Below are 18,020 nucleotides of genomic sequence, written 5' to 3' on the forward strand. Positions count from 1 at the left end.
CTTGTCTAGAAGTAGAGAGACTATCAGAGCTAAAAGCACCTTCAACTTACCTGCAAGGCAAAATTCTGACAACATCATTGGGCTTGTAGCCTTCAATACAAACAGCGCAGTTATCAAAGTCTGGCTCAGTTTCCTACAGGAAAGAGAACATTCATCATTTCCATTTTTTTACTTTGTCAGCTAATCTCTTCATACAAGAGCCTGAGTGACAAACTAAAATGGTCACTGATGCATGCCGCAAATCCAGCAATGCATTTCAAGACAAGCAAGTCAGATTTTCCAACACGTTTCAGTTGGAAACCTGCCCTGGGAAGCATGCAGATTCAGTCAGCATGTTTTAACTTTCAAGATTTTCTGCACCTTCACAGAATCACCTTCTCTCTCTACTCCATTCCATCTGTAAATTGCTTACCAGTATTCCTCCCCTGCCTGAAGGACACATAGCAGCTAAATAAGCAATTACCATTTCTGCTCTGCCTCATTGTCCCAGTGGTCTGAAGGAATCCCCAGCACAGAGTTTCATTTGGTAATGAGCAATTTGAAAAATTACCTTATCACCTTTCCTGATTGTCCTGACTTGCAGCTTGCTGATTGCTTTCTTTGCAGCATCTCCAAGCCGGCGCTGTAAGACAAAATTTGCTCTTAAGCAAAGAGTACCTCTTCATGCAAAAATCATCACCTTTTTTCTCCCTAGGCTTCTTAATAATCTGAAATGACTGTACATGAAGCAGGACAGTGCTGTATAAATATAAACAGATGAGGTCAGTCATGCTATTATTCAGAATAAGGGCACAGTAGGTATTCCAGGCATGCTGTTAACCCGCGGCCAATGAGGCAGAGCTACTCTAATGGAGTTCCAGGACAGCCCATCATGATGCTACCCTACAGCACCTTTACTATTCCAGTGAGTAGCAGTGTATGTAACAAGTCCACTGTTTGTGTATCCTACTTCTTCTCTCACTTTTTTTAATGACAGTTGTAAAAAAAACCAGATTATTAAATGAGGCCTGGGGTAGTAAGCAGAATGAACACTGGAACTAACATTCAGAAGGTCTTTATTCTTATGTTGTTCCAGAACTACCTCATGATCTTCAGCAAGATGTAAGCGCTGAAAGTGAGCTGTTAATTTGTTAACCACAAAACCCATGAATAACTGTCTCCGCTGTTCTCTCTTCCTGCAATACAGAGCTGCCTAGTTTATAGAAGCATAATGGAAGGCATAAAAACAAGGTGAAAGCATCTGCAGTTTCTTACAGGTAACACAGAATATGGTCCTGCAGTAAGATCCTATCCATACATAACCACTCGCTTGTTCTTTGCCTTTCTATCTTTCCCTTCAGCGGGCCGTGAATTGCCTACCACGCCATGTTTCTGACTGTTTTGCCATTACTTCCAAAACGCTGTTCCTGTGCTGCCAGGGCCACAGCCACTCAGGACTGAAGTATGCAGTAACAGCCTAACGCAAAACACCCTGTTCTCAAGCGCTGAAGGTGGAGATGTCTGCCTCTTGCAAGAGACTGGTAACGTCATGGGGCAGTTTATACAATCACTGCTCAGGGCAGAGGTACTTCTGCACCCTGTGCTATTGAGGTTGCGACTGTATCAGTGCTCCAAGCATTTGGCTACTCACTCCTGCTAACCTAACAATGAGATCTGAAGACAGACTCACAGGCTGGAAAAGTCTTTGAGAGGTCATATACTCTCACCCCTTGCTCAAGGCTGGGTCAACTTCAAAGTCAGAGCTGTGTCCAGTCAAGTTTTTAATATCTCCAGGAAAGGAGATTTCACAACCTCTGTAGATAATTTGTTCCAGCGCTCAGTGACTCTCAAGTTTATTTTTTTTTTAAAGATACAAATGGAATTTCCCTTATTGTTATTTGTGACCATTGCCCTTATTCTTTCTCTCTGCACCTCCGAGAAAAGCCTGACTCTGCCTCCTCTCCAACCACCCATTACACAGCTGAAGGCTGCAAGCAGAGCCCTTCCTCCTCCTCCTTCTCTGCTCTACTCCCGGCTTAGCAAGCCAAGCTCCCTCCGCCTCTGCTCAGATGTTGTGTGCTCCTGTCCCCAGATCATACTGGGGACCCTCCTCTGGGCCCCCTCCAGTTTTTTCCCATGTGTCTCTTGTACAGTTTGATGCAGCAACACCTACTCCGATGCCTTCTCATCAGTTTTTTAGGAGTTCATGATACAGTGCATCCCAATTTGCCACCAATAAATGACTTAAACTCTTCTTTCACCTCCCCTCCCCATCCATATTTCCAGCCATGTGTTGTTAGATAGGAGGGAGACTTAGGAGCTTTGGTGACTCAGAAGACATTCAACTCTTTGGGCTGGGAACACTCCCTGTGCGGGAGTCCAGAAGGGCCTCTCAGTGGGGAGGGTTTCCAGCTAGAGGGGGCGAGAGCATGACACCAAAAATGGAAGGAAGCTGGATGTAGTTTGTAAACTGAGACCTAATCACCAGACAGATACAATTAATAAATTACCACTTTGTTCTTCAGATTCAATTAAAATCACTGAATTAAATTTCGAGAGTAAGCTTATTGAATTGGAAAGACATGGAAGACTGACAAAAAGCATGCAATACTGAAAGCAGAGAGCAATTTCAGATCTGGCTAAAGAGGTGAAAACAATCTTGGCTATCATATGAGATTTACGTATGAGCTTTCCAGCACAACTAATTATTACACGTGAGGGTGCATCTTGTAGTTATGCAACACCTTTTCTGTGGTACATTTTTCTCAGTCTCCCTTAAATAAAGGGATGAGATGACATTTGAAAACATTTCTTGCCAGCTATTTGTTTCTTTAATGTAAATCAAAGACAGAGTGATAACATACAGCAAGACAAGAGCCATTATGTCCTGCTACATGAATTGCTTGTGATTCCTTTTTATCATTATTATTACTTAAACTAATGAAATGTCTTCGTTCTTTTTCGCACGTTCTTCAAGGGGAAAGGACAAGATTAAAGATTCATGTACATCTTTGATCTGCCTGTTTTCATGTTTGCTTTCTCTTCTCTATCTTAAATAGACAAGTTCATGGCTTACATGCAAATGAGAATAATCTAGTTTTTGAAGGAACAGGAATATCTTGGAATAAAGTAGTACTTTCAAAGGATTCTTCCATTTGAATGAAAGGCATGCTATCACAATTATTTCCCCTAAAAGATAAGAGGCATTACAATAGTTTAAGGGTTTAAAGTGAGGCTTAGAGATTTACAGTCATAAATCTCATAATCTCATTAGCAACGCTGCAATGTTCAGTACTGGACTAGAAGGAGTTAAGTATGCAGTGGTCTTGTGGAGATGGTGACACTGGTTAAAAAGAAAGGACAGTAGCGTGGAAAGCATTGCTTGTCTGCTTCTGAAGAAGTAAACGACTGTAGATGTCGTGGAAGAGAAATTACAGTAAGTGCTTCTCTCTCAGTGGCCTTACTAAAATAACATCTTTGCAGGGAAGAGACTGCCTTGTGCCTTGCGCAGAATGAAGTGCACCATCAAGACAAGGTATCAGACACATCTCCTGCAACACAGATAAAGTTTGCATACTCCATCATGGGAAGCATCTTCCCAAGACTCCTTCAAAGATTAATGTCTCTATTCAATGGCCCAAACCTCTCATTCAAAGCAGTCTTCCTTCTCAGATAATTGCTTGCCCCTCTACATCCTGCCAGCCACATACTAAAGTAGATCCTTCACTAAAGATTAACTCAGGACACACAGGACCCTTCTTAGCCCCAGCCTGCTTTGGCTTTCACTGTCTTGCAAAACACAGGGAGCCCAGCTGGTTTCAAAATGACTTAACAGAAAACAACTTCTTAACAAGAAACCAATGGGAAGAAATGACATAAAAGAAATATGGTCAACTGGTCTGGCACTTAAACACCATCCCTTCGCCACCTTCCCATCTCATGTCTCACAGATGACAAAAAGATGATTCACTATTACTGGTGAAATATGAAATCTGACACACTGAAAGGGTCGGGTTTTTTTTTTTTTTTTTTTTTTTTCTTTTTAGGCCTGTGTCCTGGCTGTTACACGGCTGAGACAGCAAGTCACATTTTGCTGAATTATCTCCAGGACTTAACTTGTCATGTAATTCCAAACTGCCTTCAATTAGCTCTGCAACCTGACGTCTCTTAATGCAAACAATTCCCACAATCTTTCACAGATAAACACTCTCATCTTTAGGAGGGCTCTGAGAACAAGTTGCTGAGGAAGGAGACTGCCTACGCTTTCCTTACACAAATTTATCTTCTTCATATCAAAGGGCGTATCATCAGAGCAACCGCTTCCTGGACATCTTGTAGGGTGGGAAAAAAAGAGGAGGCCTTGGATTTTTATTCTTGTGAATATTGCTACCTATCTTCTACTTCCACATGTACCCTACAGTTGTTTGTGCTAGAGATACCCTTAAAAATTACATTTATTAAAATAAAAATTGAAATCTAACCATATCTGTAGCTGCAGGTGCATAAATCTATGCGTAACGGAAGACAGTTTTGCGCTCCACTGCATTAATTCCCAGTCAAGTTGGGACAAACAGGCGAGGCCGTTCAGCAAGAATCCCTGAAGTCCTGATTCTCCACTCACTAAAATCAGGCACCTAACTGGAGTGAACTGTGTCCTCCTTCTGGCACGTGAACCTTGATTTTGCACACAAAGAGTAGTGGCTGAAGATGTACATGCTGTATGTCCAGGTTTCATCTCACTGGGAAGTCACAGGAAATTATTCCAGGAGATTCTTCAGTCTTTCTAGCTGCCTCTCTCACTAGCTGGATTCGTTGCTTTCTTGATGGATAATTAAATAAATTCCTTTTGGGTTTACTGCTTGATCAGCAACTTATGCCATGTGCAAGAAGGGAAGTGGACCTGAAAAGGAGGGTCCCTGTATAAAAGAGGACAAGGAGGCAAAGGTGGTTATGAGGCTTGACCAAAGGGCACACAATGTTTTTCATGAAAGGAAGACATAGTTGCAATGGGTCAGCTTGGAAGAGACGATACGGAAGGTGACTTAGAGAAACTTGGAGTGACGAAGGAAAGATGTTCACAAATCTTGGTAGCAGTGCAACACCCCTCCTACTTGGAGATAATGGCTTTTTTTTCTGCCAATCATATTTTGCAGTCAACCACATTGTCCCATTCCCTCAGCACACGGCCCAGACTACCAGTCCAGAGGAGGCTGAACTGCTCCTAGTAGCAACTCCAGTATCAGCCAAACCTAGGAAGGGCATACATGACAGAGGTTAACAAAGAGGTAGGCGTAGGTTCTTATCTGACACAGAAAACATAGGCCCTCACAAGCCCTTGTTTTAAAACTGTGGGATTTTAAACCGTTTCAATGTCAAAATGAATCTAAGATTTTAAATTCTCTTTTTTTTTTATTTTTTTATTTTTAATTTTAAATGGGTCGCAGTTTTTCACCCGTTCAGAACAGGGCAGTCAGTCTGCACAGTTAGACTTTACCATATTGCAGGGTAGGAACGGATAGCACAACTCTCTGAACAGTCCAGCTAGCTCCCCCTTCATCTCATGCTCTGTTTAGCCAAACATTTCAACCTTTGGCTAAACTTTAGCCTGAGTACATCAAATACAAATAGAAGGAAACATCTTTTCTAAAGTTGGCTAGGAATGAAGGTGCTTACAACACATGTAAGGTTTTCCAACAAGTAAGCACAATAACTTCATACAAACAGATACATGGCAAAAGCTTTTGAGCCCAATGACAAAAGCATCTCATTCCAGCAAAGCAACACAAACAGTTTTTCTTGTATACATCTGAATATCCAAGATGTTAAATAGAACTTTGATCCCATCCTTGTGCTACAAGAAAACGCGTCAAAGTTAAAAAACAAACAAACAAACAAGCAGAACTTCAGGGAAAACAGAGAAGAACCCTCATGGAAAGGGCAAGAGCAAGATGAGCTCTTCTGAACTACCTACATCATCATGTTCCATAGCCAGGACTAAAAGAAAAAAATGAAATCACAGCAACTCATTAACATAAGCGGTCGAGCTTTGTCTGTGTATCACTACCATTTTTCATATGAAAAGAGCTAATAAAGAGATTAGAGGAGATGCCAGGCAAAACTGGATGAAGAAAGTATCATTATTACAGCTTCAGCAAAAATTTAATAATAATTAATTGCTTAGGAGGCATGCTTTCTTATTCTTCTGAAGAATAAAACTAGTATAACAACAAAAGTATTAAAACCTCTGCACAGGACAACTGCTTGTGCACTCATTAAGTCTCATTCAAACCTAGGAAAGAAAATGCTAAACAGGAAATCTGCGTGAACATATAAATCAAACTATATCACAGTACCTGAATGAGCTTCTCATTTTGCTGGGTTTCATGTTTATGTATGTCTAATTATGCCGCTAATCTGCCTGTATAATTACTTGATTGAAAGCACACTTACGGTACTCACATACATAAATTAGGTACACATGTGCTTCGCAGCCAAAGCATCTAAAAATTACCACAGCCGTTACAGTCACAGCAAATCCGCTGCCAGTGATGTTCAAATTCCAGCTGGGATAGTCTCATTCTTGCTATCCAAAATTTCATACTGTATGTTTAAAAGGAAAATACATTCTTTCTGTCTGTAAATACAGAGCAGCTGCTCTCTATCTCAGGGAATGTCTGAATTTCAAGGGGGAAGGGTGAGGGATCCCTATACATGAAGTACACATTACAGAGTGTGTGGCAGTACTTTTCTCTACACCATGATGACTAACACTCTCGGTTTTACTTTTTCTACAGAGCAAGCAAGGCAACCCTCCCCCTGCCCTGACAGTAATTTATTAAGGGTCCAGAAACATCTCTGAATTACAGCGCATTTTTTTCCCTGCAGCAAAATCATTATCTCCTCAGATTTCACACATTGATAACATTTTCTATAGTACCATTAGAATGAAATGTAGAAGCCTCAGCTTCACAGTTCTGCTGATGCCGAGATAGTTGCATCCAGATGAGAAAAGATTAAATTTATTATTATCATTGCTATTATTATTCATTGCTGAACTACCATAAAGACGCACTGTGCTTTATAAATTCAGAGGGCTTGAGGACCTATGGCTCATTCCCACCGCTCTTGACCTCCCTCCAGCTCTACAGGTTTTGTCTCTCTTTCAGGGGGTTTGGAAGAGATGCCAAAACCTAAAACAATGGTTTAATAACATCGGTGGCTATGGCTACAGCTCTTACATGTTCAGTCATCATTGTCAAATGAACAGGGCCATGTTTGCCCTTCAAGCCCAAGACCCTTCTAAAGAAGTATTAAAATGAAAACGTTTTCTGTTCTTTTTTTTTTTCTTCACTTATCATGAACCCTTGTTTCACACACAGACATTCACATACCTCACTATTTCAGTCATCATTTTGATAAAGGGTCATTAGCTATACACATTTCTATGCCACTTGGCTATATACACCAAGGCATTCTTTTCACTAATAGACATTATCAACTTTCTTGTGTGTTTTGCACAGGAGAAAAAACCTCATAATATACATACACTATATTTATTAATTTCTTTTCTTCCTGAATCCCAACTATACTGACAGAAGTCTTAGCTTTTCCCAAACACAGGCATTTTTATATCCCTATTCTTTTCACTTTCTTGTTTTTAGTTTTGTCTTTTTTACAACACATTCACAATTTCCTCAACATTTACTTTCAAGCTGAACTCCATGGTGATTTTTTGGAAACACGAACAGCCATTCCAGCACTGCTCACCTGATTTCTGTCTCTGGCATTTGCGTAGCGGAATCGCTGGATGTAATAGAAGACCAGCCATGCCAGCGAGATGATCATCAGCACAATGAAGGAGATGGAGACGAACACCACAGAGGTCCGGCTGACGTACTTCTGCAAGTTGCGTGTCCCGATGGTTATGTACATCATCACAGTAATGTTCCTCTCCAGGAGGCTCACTATCTCTTTTCCTTTGGGTTCAGGAATCATTATTGCTACAACATCTTCTAGGCCTATCAGACAAGAGAGAGAGAAAAGAAACCTTAAGTGACACTGGCGATCACCTAAATGCAAAATAGTAACAACAAGGCTCCCTTTTCTCCTGCTCACCAAGAGGTAAGTCAGATGGATCCGGTGAAGGTTTCAACTGGAATCAGTTACACACCGTGTTTCTAGAAACAGATCTCTGTGCGATACGTAAAATGTGTTTCATGGGTTGACATAAACACAGATTTCCAGCACTGCTGAGGGGCATCCAGACAATACTGCTATAAGCACTGCAGAAAGGGAGATGTGCTGCAGTCAGCATCCCTCCATCCAACACTTCACATACACTTATCATAGCACATTTTGCAGGGTCATGAGTCTGTCAGGGAAGCCCCTCCAAACTCCGCATTGAGAACAGAAATACTTTCAGTCACAGATTCCCCACATGGCTTCACAACCTGAACACGTCAAAGTATCGCTGCCCTCACCTGGGGCTGGCAGCAGAAGCCTGCAGGGACAAGAGCAACTCAACATGTTCCCAGCTCACCTGCTGCCCCATGCCACCAGAACTGGAGGCTCCCCACAGCCCAAGCTCATGCTGGGAGCTGGACTTGCCAACTGATGCAAGTTTGAAGTCAAGAGCTCTCTTTTATTCCACAAAAAGTGCTACTGCAGCCCATATCAGCCCCTGATGTAGTCTATGGCAAGGCCCCACAAGGACACGAGTCAGCACAGTCGAGGCAGCAAAGGGGCGTCCGCTCATGGGACAGGGCAGGGACTCCCTACAGTCCTGTCCACCTTTCTGAAGCCACGGTCCTGTGAAACGGGCTCTCCATTGATCCATCAAGCTTTGACTCTGCACCAGCTTTCCTTTCTGTACAGTGCTGTTTCATTTTACTTGCATCACACGCTGCTGAAACTATTTTCCTTTCATAATTTTATGTCCCCTATGTACATGACAAATACAGTCTGAAGCTATCTGGGACTGGGCAGCTTGTTAAACGACTTTTCTGACTTCATGAACAAACTATCACTCCTTTACAGTTTAGTATTACAAATATTCTGTTCTTACACTTCACAGAACAAGTACGTAGGCAATTTTTACACCTAAGCTATGTTTTGCAATAGTCAAATCCTGAGTTGTGCTAAGCAGCTCGGGATGAACAGCAATGCATTTTAATGTAGAAATGTGCTAAAAACAACAGCATACAAAATGATCACAAACTGGCATTTAGAAAGAAAGGTACAAACTAGGGGAAGTTTGAAGTTAGAGAGACAATGCTAGGGTGAGGTTTCAGAATTTCAGCTGAAGGCCCAGGAAATCAGCCAGCACGTTGTTATCCCTGTGGCTACCTGTATTATGACTGTGGCAGGAGGATAAAGTGCTGCTTGCCTTTGGGACATTCTTGGAGGTGGGGAGGGTTCGCTCGGCTGCGAATGGAGATGTGAGAGGGTGACTTGCGTTTCCAAAAGTGTCCCTCTCCAAGCTGATATACAACCCGAGCTTCAACAGTGCAGCACTGTGCCCTGGTCCTCGTGGTCCAGCTCAGACGTTTCTCCACTGAAAACCCCTTGGAGGTATAAACTAGTTTTTCAAAAGTATTTAGATGCTAAAGACCAGGAGGTGTCTAGTAGGATTTTGGATATACTAAAGCAGATAGGTGGGCAGCATTCAACGGAAAACGCTTGGTGAAAACTCAAACTCTGCTGGGTGCTTGGACCAATTGGAGGTACTGAAATAGCCGGGACAGACTGTTGCTACTCACACACAAAATCTGCTAAAAAGCTGGGAACTGAACTCTCCTCTCACAAGTCTTGGAACAGAAGTGCAAACACCACCACTCATCCTCTCGTGAGGCTTTCCATCATAACACTTTCCTGACTATGAACAGGCCAGTCAATGAAAAAGGGGAAATTAATAGTTTGGTTGAGTCAAGAGTTTTAGACATCCATGATAGGAAACTTAACCTTTCTGCTGATACTCTTCCACAAAGCTTTAATAATTTTCAGCTGTTTCCCTTTATTTGTCTAGAGCCCACCTTTGGCAGCGAAGATAAATCCACCTTTGCAACTCTTCTGAAACCTGCTTATTACAAAAGGCTAATGCAAACATTACCCTAACAGCCTAGGGAGAATTTGCCAAGTCTCAAAGTGGCTGAGAAGGGCACCAGTGCCATGCCAGTAATTTTCCTGCAGTCAATAAGACAAATTGTCTGGAGCAATGCTTAGCTTTCCACATGCTTTCTTTTGTTCTCTTCCCTTTCTTTAAAGAAAATAAAAATTTTGCAATCAATCTACAAGAAAACCAAAGCAACCACTTCACACGTAGCCAAAAAGAATCCACCGTGAAAAATCCCACAGTCAAAAATACTGAAATGAATTTCATCAACTCCTCTCAAAAGCCACCATTCTGGCCCACTCACTTGTCCAGTACAGACCTCTGACATCACCTTCCGTACAATCTGGGACATTGTATGAATGACGTCACCTGAAAGCCTATAAAAATGGGAGATGCAGACAAAACCATTTTCAGTAGAAAATACAGGTAGTCTCTTAACTGCTAAATTATCCTGAATCTTAAATTTATTTAAAAACTTTAACAACATGTTTAATTCAACTGAATAGCGCTTAGTATATTTCTGGAGAACTGTAAATAATGGGCACAGGCCAGATAAGACATGTTGCAAGTAAAGAATCACATTCAATTATTCAATCATAAAAGTAGTATTTTTGTAATAATAAAACAAGCACCCCATAGAAGTTATCTTTCTTTAATAGTAAAGTAATGAAAAACAGGGAGACAAAATTTTGATCTCCTGCATAAATTTAACCTCCTTCCTGTTTTTCATCACCTGCCCTTTCTGATTAAGCTACATTGCTGCTTTCTGGCTTCAGTTCACAGCGGAAACATGACTGGTTTGGAACAGGAGTGCATTCACACGCCTCCCTTCTCTGCTCTCCTCTCCTCACATCTCTCTGCCAGGACGGTCTACTCCCACCTTGGGCCTAGGGCCTTTTAAGATACATTAAAAAGCACAAGATAGTAAGTAAATTGCCATGGATATATGCTAAGTAAATCTGCATTTATAAATGCAAAGTAGAAGACACAGCTATTGCAAGAGGAAAGCAGCTGCTTTCATTTATTCAAACTCTTAATATATTCAAATTGCAGGCTATCTGGTTATTTTCCTGGAACACATTATCATTTGTAATGAAGCATTATTGGAAAAAAACAAACCAAATTAACCAAAATAATAAATAGGCATTTTTAAAAAATTCCTCCTTATACAACAAAATGCTTGTATGACCTCAGTTTCAGTATCTAATGACACATGGGAAGCTCCAACATACACGAAAACTACAGACATTAAAGAGGAGAAATAGCCATCAGTGTTCGAGATGCGTTTCTACACCCAGGTACATACGTGTTCAACAGAACTCAAAACAAGGAAACTATCTGGTAATACATACGGATGCTTCTCTGGCGAGCTAAACGCTAACGATGCCTCTCATTAAACACACCCACAGTGGTAACTGCCTTTTGTGGCACTCTTGTTACCTAACACATTTCATTTCTTTTTCTGGCCAAGATTAGTGCAGAGTTTGACATGAATTTTTAAGTAGCTGTCAGGATAAATCAGAGATTCATAAATCAAAGGTGCTCAGCTGCAGTGAATGGATTTATTGTCTTCCTTTTTGGCTTAAGAAACACTTAACGTATCAGCGCTCTCTCCTCATGAGCCAACAACAAAACAAGTAAGGTAGAATGTATAGGCATTTGGGATGATTTAAGTCACTTTAACTTGCTGAAGTGTAGTTGCCTAATCAAATATTTCTGGGTGGAGAAAATGGTTTTCAGGCAGCTATTCTGCTTCTGGGCTCTGCATTACGCAGGAGGGCCAGGGGAAGGTTATCGGTGGGCGTTGGACTGGCCCCAGCATTGCTGGCTCCAGCAGCGTTGTGCCCGGGAGCTGTGGACTGGCTCAGCTTTTTCCCAGTCACTGGGCCAAACGTGTGGCCCTGTGGCCAATCCATCGATGGCACAAGAGACACACCAAGCTGTGGCTGCTTCATTCACTCAAAAAGAGCTGCTCTAGAATTAATAGCTCTTGATATCTTGAGTCTCCCAAGCACTACACCCTCCTGTGTGAGTTATCCTGGGCTCTTCCTCGCCCCAGCCTGCAGCAGTAGTCGTCCCATCTCCTCACAAACCGCTAACAGCAGGAGGAACTGCAGAGCGAGGGGAGACGGAGAGCGAGTCTGCAGCAGGCAGCAGCCGCCCTCCGACACCGACACATGGCGGTGGATGACAGACTTGCAAAGCAATGATGAAGCTGGAGAGTGCTTTCAACAGCAAGATGCGCACTTTGGAAAGAGACCTGGAAGACCCTCTCCAAACCTTCCTCCTCCCCACAGTACTTGGCTATAGAAATACATTTCAGTTGGGATGCTTTTACACAAAATTGCAAACTTTTCCAAGCATAACAATCTACTCACTGGTGACAGGAGAAAAGAAAGACTTCAGTTCTGTAACAGTGGCTTTTGTAGAAGAAATTAACCGATTTTATGGCCAGAAGATGCCTGTAAACTCTCCACCTTGACCACAGGCTGATAAACCTGTGATATTTCTTGATTCTGCCCTGGGAGCTTCTGGGGTGACATCAAAAACGGTTCTCTATTCTCCTCACCAGCAGTCAGGCCTCGCTGTGGCAGGCTGCTGCTTTAATACTTTGTCAAGTTTTGATTGAGTCTCTAAAATGCGGCATGTTTCTTACACATCTTAGAAGAGACAAGTTAACTCTTTATGCCTGGCAACTGCCAGAAGTCAGTTAGAGAAATAATTAATTGAATTATTTGAGTAGAATTCCAATTTAGGAGACATATAGTCTTCCCCAAGATATCCTACCAAGACATAAATAAGGATTTCTCTTATGGTATACATCAAAACCAAGTACTAAAGTATTTCCTTTTACAGATTTTGTAACTGAAAAATCAAACACTATTTTAGAGTCCAGAAACTGCCCTGATAAAACAGTGTTCAGTCCTGCTCAGAGCCCAGGAACAGAATCCTTGCAGGAGGGTGCAAGAACTTAAGCAACTCTTCCTTCATTTCGTGAAGAAATAATTTCACTTTCAGGAATCAATTTCAGTAATTAGCAGCTATTGGAAAAAAACAAAACAAAACAAAACAAACGCAGATCTAAACAATTCAACAGGCTGCCCATGCCCAGCTCTGGAGCACCCTCCCTGGGCTCAGCCTGTGCTCTGTGGGTCCTGCCAGCCCCACACAGCGTGAGCCAATTTGGCGGTGGCGATTCCTGCGAGCTCAGCAGCGCTCACTCCGCACAAGGACTTACTGTGCTGCCAGCCCTGCGAGGGCTTTCCTGCCGTAGCTCCTGCTGCTGCCTGCAATAGATTTTACGATACAATCTGGATGATGTGTAACATTTTAAAGCAAGTTTGGAGGAAAGAACAGATATTATCTTTTAAAGAGTACTACTTTTTTTTTTCCTCCAGAAAAACAGCTCAACTGAGTACTGAATTAGTACTGAAGAGAATGAAAAGGAATCCATGGTGATGGCACTGCAGTGGTGATTGCTTAAGCTACAACCAAGAATGGTCTGTTGGGCTATTAGAACACACCTTTTGCTACAGACCTTGTTCTCTTTGAAAATACCATTGCTTTATAACCATGTTTGGTTTCTTTACAATTAAATTACATGGGAAATGGTGTATAGGTTAATCAGATGGTATTTCAATAGAATTTTAATTCCATGTAATTTTTTTTCTAATATTTTCACAGTTGCAATGTGGGTTCCAAGTTTTTAAGACCATCAAATGAGATTTCAGTCTTCATTCTGTTCTGTATGGTTGTTCCGATTATTACATTACTTTTGGAAAACAAAGCAATGCTTCAGAAAAACTGATTTCTGAGCTTCATCCACTTCAGAGAAGCAGCAGTGTAATACTGTTTAAACAACATCCTAGACTCTTACAAAGGCCAACTGGGAAGCATTACCAGTAAGAAATTAAACTGGGCAAAAGGACTGTTCCCTGCAGAAATTCTTTACGGGGCATTCACGGCATTGGTCTCAAATTGAAGTATCAGTAAATGAGACTATAGAACAAATTGGCAAAACGAAGAGCAAGTAACAGTAATACAGAGCCAATACATCATATATCACTGGTGAAATTACTACAACCTGTCATTTATAATCTCTTGCATAAACTGTCACAATGCCAGAGGACTAGAAAGGACACCAATTTCTAATGAGGTTTCATAACAGATACGAGCAACTACAGATCAGGTTGCCCAAAGTTATTCAGTGAGGTTCCTCACCAAAGACTCTTAAGCAAAAAAAAAAAAAAAAAAAAAAAAAAATGGTTCTGAATGAAATAGGAAGGGCCTCACTTGAAAAAAAAATAAGGGGTTAAAAGACAGCATCTTGGTGTTCAAAACATCAGAGATCCACCAAGTACAAGACACCTAGGGACCACAAACTGCTGGAGGCTGGGAGAGTGATTCTGGGGAGGCAGGACTAAATGTTCACCCCATACTTATACTCTTCCCCAAGCAGCTGCTGTTTGCCATAATGAGAAACATGATGCTAGGATAGATGGACCTTTGGTCTCAAACCATAGACTTGCTTTTATGTTAACTGGGAACTGAAAGTTCTATCTCCCCTGGAGGGAAGAAAGATTAAGACAAGTCATGACAGCGAAACAACAGGGACGAAGTTAGAGGTCTGACTACGCCAAAAAGTCCCTCTCTAAGCTGGAGTGGGGAAACCATACCTGTTTCTGTGACCAATGATGAACAAGCAAAGACTGGGGCTGAGACAATTAGTGCCTCTTGCTTCTCAAAGCTGCAGCCAGAGCTCAACCCAAGGCAGAAGGCTCTGTTTCCAATGTGGACGCAGGAGGATGGGTTGGTGGCTCAGAGCTGTGCACCACATAGGTGAGCATCAAGTGTTCAGCTCCCACCATGGGAGCTGAACACAGGGGCAAAGCAGAGGAAAGCAGCAGCAAGATGGGAGATGCAACTGCTGACACGTCACCCCCTATGCTGAACATTGCATCTGGGTCCTGCAGATGGGCCTGCCCACCTCTTCTCTCAGTGCCCATCCCAGAAGGGTACCACTGTCACCAAGGGAAAGGGATCGGCGAGGTTCTGGGAAGGATTTCACCCTACAGTGAGGGAAGGGTGCTGAGTGGGATGCCGGAGTCTCTGCCCACCCACTTGTGAGGCCCACAGGCACTGCCTGGCCCTCTGTGCCCCCCAGGCAGCAACCCCACTCTGCACTCACACCCTGCCAGCTGGGAAAGGAAAGCAGGAGCGTGACCATTCTCTGTTCCAGCTGCTGAAACTGAGCCACACCAGGCAAGCAGAGCTAACCCCCTTCTAGGGTGTCCAGCCCGAGAGGAAAAATACAAATGCAGGGGAAGGCCAGAAGCAAAGAAAGCATAGCAGCACGTAGCCCTGTTTTTGTGGATATCAAGCTGCTGAAGTTATCAGAACATGAGTCTTCACCATATAATATTTTTTCTTTTTTACTCTAGAGCCCCTGCTTTGCAATTACGTAGGCGCTTTCATCTCCCCTGCCCACATTTCCAGTTTGTTTTCCTTCTCTGTTTAAAAGCAGAGATATATTTCCTTCAACTTATCCTCTCCCTCATTTCCCGCTTCTCCTTGGCACTGTTAGCACTCGCCTTGGTCCTTTGCCCATCTTCCAAAACATTTAACTGTAAATCAGGTTTCCATAAAAGGCAAATGCAGCAACCGCAGAGAGAGGAGCGACACCTTTTCCCTACAGCACTTTTCCTATTTGTAAAAGAAGGAAAAACACTTTTATGCAAACTAATTTTTTTTTCCCTTAGACAACCCTATTGTCATGAAACACTTCTCATTCTTGAAGCACAAATATCTAGCAGTATAATTAAATGACCTGTAAAGAAAAAAGATGTACTGATGTTAATGACTGGCTACAGTATTTAAGTAATGGATACAAAAGTCTTCTATTCCTTCCCGAAGTGAACAACAATAACCTCCAGCAGAGCTGTTCTCGGTTCATTTCTTTCCATGCTAAAACCAGGAGAGGCAAGATGCTTCTGGCTGTGATCTTCCCTGTGAAAAGCAGTCTCAGCCACCCTTTATTACTGTTTAGGGACAAAGAAATTTCTGTTCATGTTTTTGTAATCAATGCTGATCTTGCCAAGGCTGTAGGAGCTCAGAATATATTGACTTCCTCTGATTTTATGCAGAAACTGCAGCAAAGAAAAAAGAAGTATAAAGCTACAAAACTCACAAAATCTAATTCAGCACAATAGATGCTTGGTTCCCACAGTGTCAGCTCATCAGTCTGCTGAACTAACCAATGCTAATGAACCAGCATGGTGTTACTTATTCACACTTAATTACAGAAAACGAGCGTTCTCTGAAAGTTTTCCTCCAAGACCCCAGCCCAACCCAAGGCACAAGTTTTTGAGACTGTTATCTTAACCAGGATAGCACACCATTATAACTGCTGATCATCTGTACTGAAGACCTCTCTAGAAATCTCCCTTGGTTTCTAAACAACATATACTGCTAATGGCATCTGCCACTTCTTTTAAGTTCTCTCTTCTGCAATGCTTTTTGATTTTTTTCATGCACAAGGTAGGCAAACACACTCCTCCATGCAGGCCTTACAGCTAGGATATGCTCCAGCTCATCACAAAATATGCTACGAGGATAATTTATTAGTAAAATACAACCTTTTCAGAGCTGTGGCAAAATACACCCACTGTTTAAAGCAGAAGCTGCTTTGCTATCTTCAGTGGAATTGTGCCAAAAGAAAATATGTCTTAAATAGCATCTTACACAGTAAGGGTAGAGCACAAACACAGCCTAGTTACTGTGCCTGGCGCTCTTTGAACAGGTATAAATATATTTTCATTTACGAATGGGGAAACCAGTCTAAGTGCATTGAACGACTCTATAAAGGTTCTTGAAAGTTAAGGGCAGAGCATCTAAATTCCAGCATAATCCCTGACAGGAAAGCAGCACCGATACTCCTCCAAAAAGGCAGGATGAATAAGCAGAACGGCTGGAGCTGCTCACATGTTCTGTGGGAACAGGGGCACAGCAAAGTGCCCTTCTCTCTGCTAGCAGGGCAATTTGGCAAGAGCTGGTAGATGCCGTCATTTGTCCACTCCTCCATGGATACACACATGCTGAGTTTGTCACTGTACCCCTGCTTTAAACCCTCCTCCCTTCAAAGTGTGGATCTCTCCCCAGGTAAGCCTGTGCTTGGGTGAAATCAGGATGCTTGCGCAGAATATGGCATAAAAACAGTTGGCTGATTGTACTCGAATGGTTTGGGAAGGCAGTACCCCTCGCTGCTTCTGACCGCACAGCGAAGTGCCAGCGTGAGTTGGTGAACCCTGGCAAGAAACACAGCTTCCTGCTGCAAACAGCAGGCCAGCTGCCTCCAGCACAGCTAACTGCTGCAGGGACCTGCAATTCCTCCTTCCAAACCTTAACCCCACACCTTGACAATACACGACCACGTTCCGCAGAAATGTGACTTAACAGGTGTGCAAAGATGCATGGAATACTCTAAGATAAAATGAGGGAAACAAATCAACGACACTGGAAGTAACTGGAGCTGCTGTTTGCATAATTAAATAACCTGTATGGAATTATGTCCTGCTAATAGAGTTATGTACTGTTTGTGTTTTGCAAACTTCATGAACAAATAATAGCGAAAAAAAACAGAAAAGTAGGAAATAAGCAAGAATCTATACACAGAAAAAAAATTTAGCCATTATTATGCAGCTTCATTACAGCTTTTCATCTATATTTAGAGAAGAATGAGTGACTTTTTTTGATGTAGTGACAAATTCTGCCCATTTACTCATAATGTCAGAGAAGGTATTAAAAGAGTATTAGCGCCATATGTAAAATAAACAACATTTGACCCTGGAGAGTAAAGTATCATTAAGAACTAAGCCACTAAAAAAAGGGAAAAAAGAGAGGGAGAGAAAGACACGTATTCAAAAATCTCATT

At 42.1% G+C, this 18,020-nt stretch overlaps 1 protein-coding gene across 1 annotated transcript in view; it reads right to left on the reverse strand.

Annotated features, from left to right (window-relative positions):
* RNF150 (ring finger protein 150) overlaps positions 1–18,020 on the reverse strand; it is a 115,865-nt gene that overhangs the window by 40,391 nt on the left and 57,454 nt on the right. Inside the window, exons 2-4 of the mRNA XM_086746735.1 lie at positions 7,747–7,997; positions 551–622; positions 51–133 (exon numbers count right to left, since the gene is read on the reverse strand). Of these exons, the coding sequence (XP_086602861.1) occupies positions 51–133; positions 551–622; positions 7,747–7,997 (406 nt within the window). The remainder of the gene's footprint in view (positions 1–50; positions 134–550; positions 623–7,746; positions 7,998–18,020) is intronic.

Source organism: Chlamydotis macqueenii, chromosome 4 (assembly GCF_036417535.1).
Source record: "Chlamydotis macqueenii isolate bChlMac1 chromosome 4, bChlMac1.mat, whole genome shotgun sequence".
Taxonomy (NCBI): domain Eukaryota; kingdom Metazoa; phylum Chordata; class Aves; order Otidiformes; family Otididae; genus Chlamydotis; species Chlamydotis macqueenii.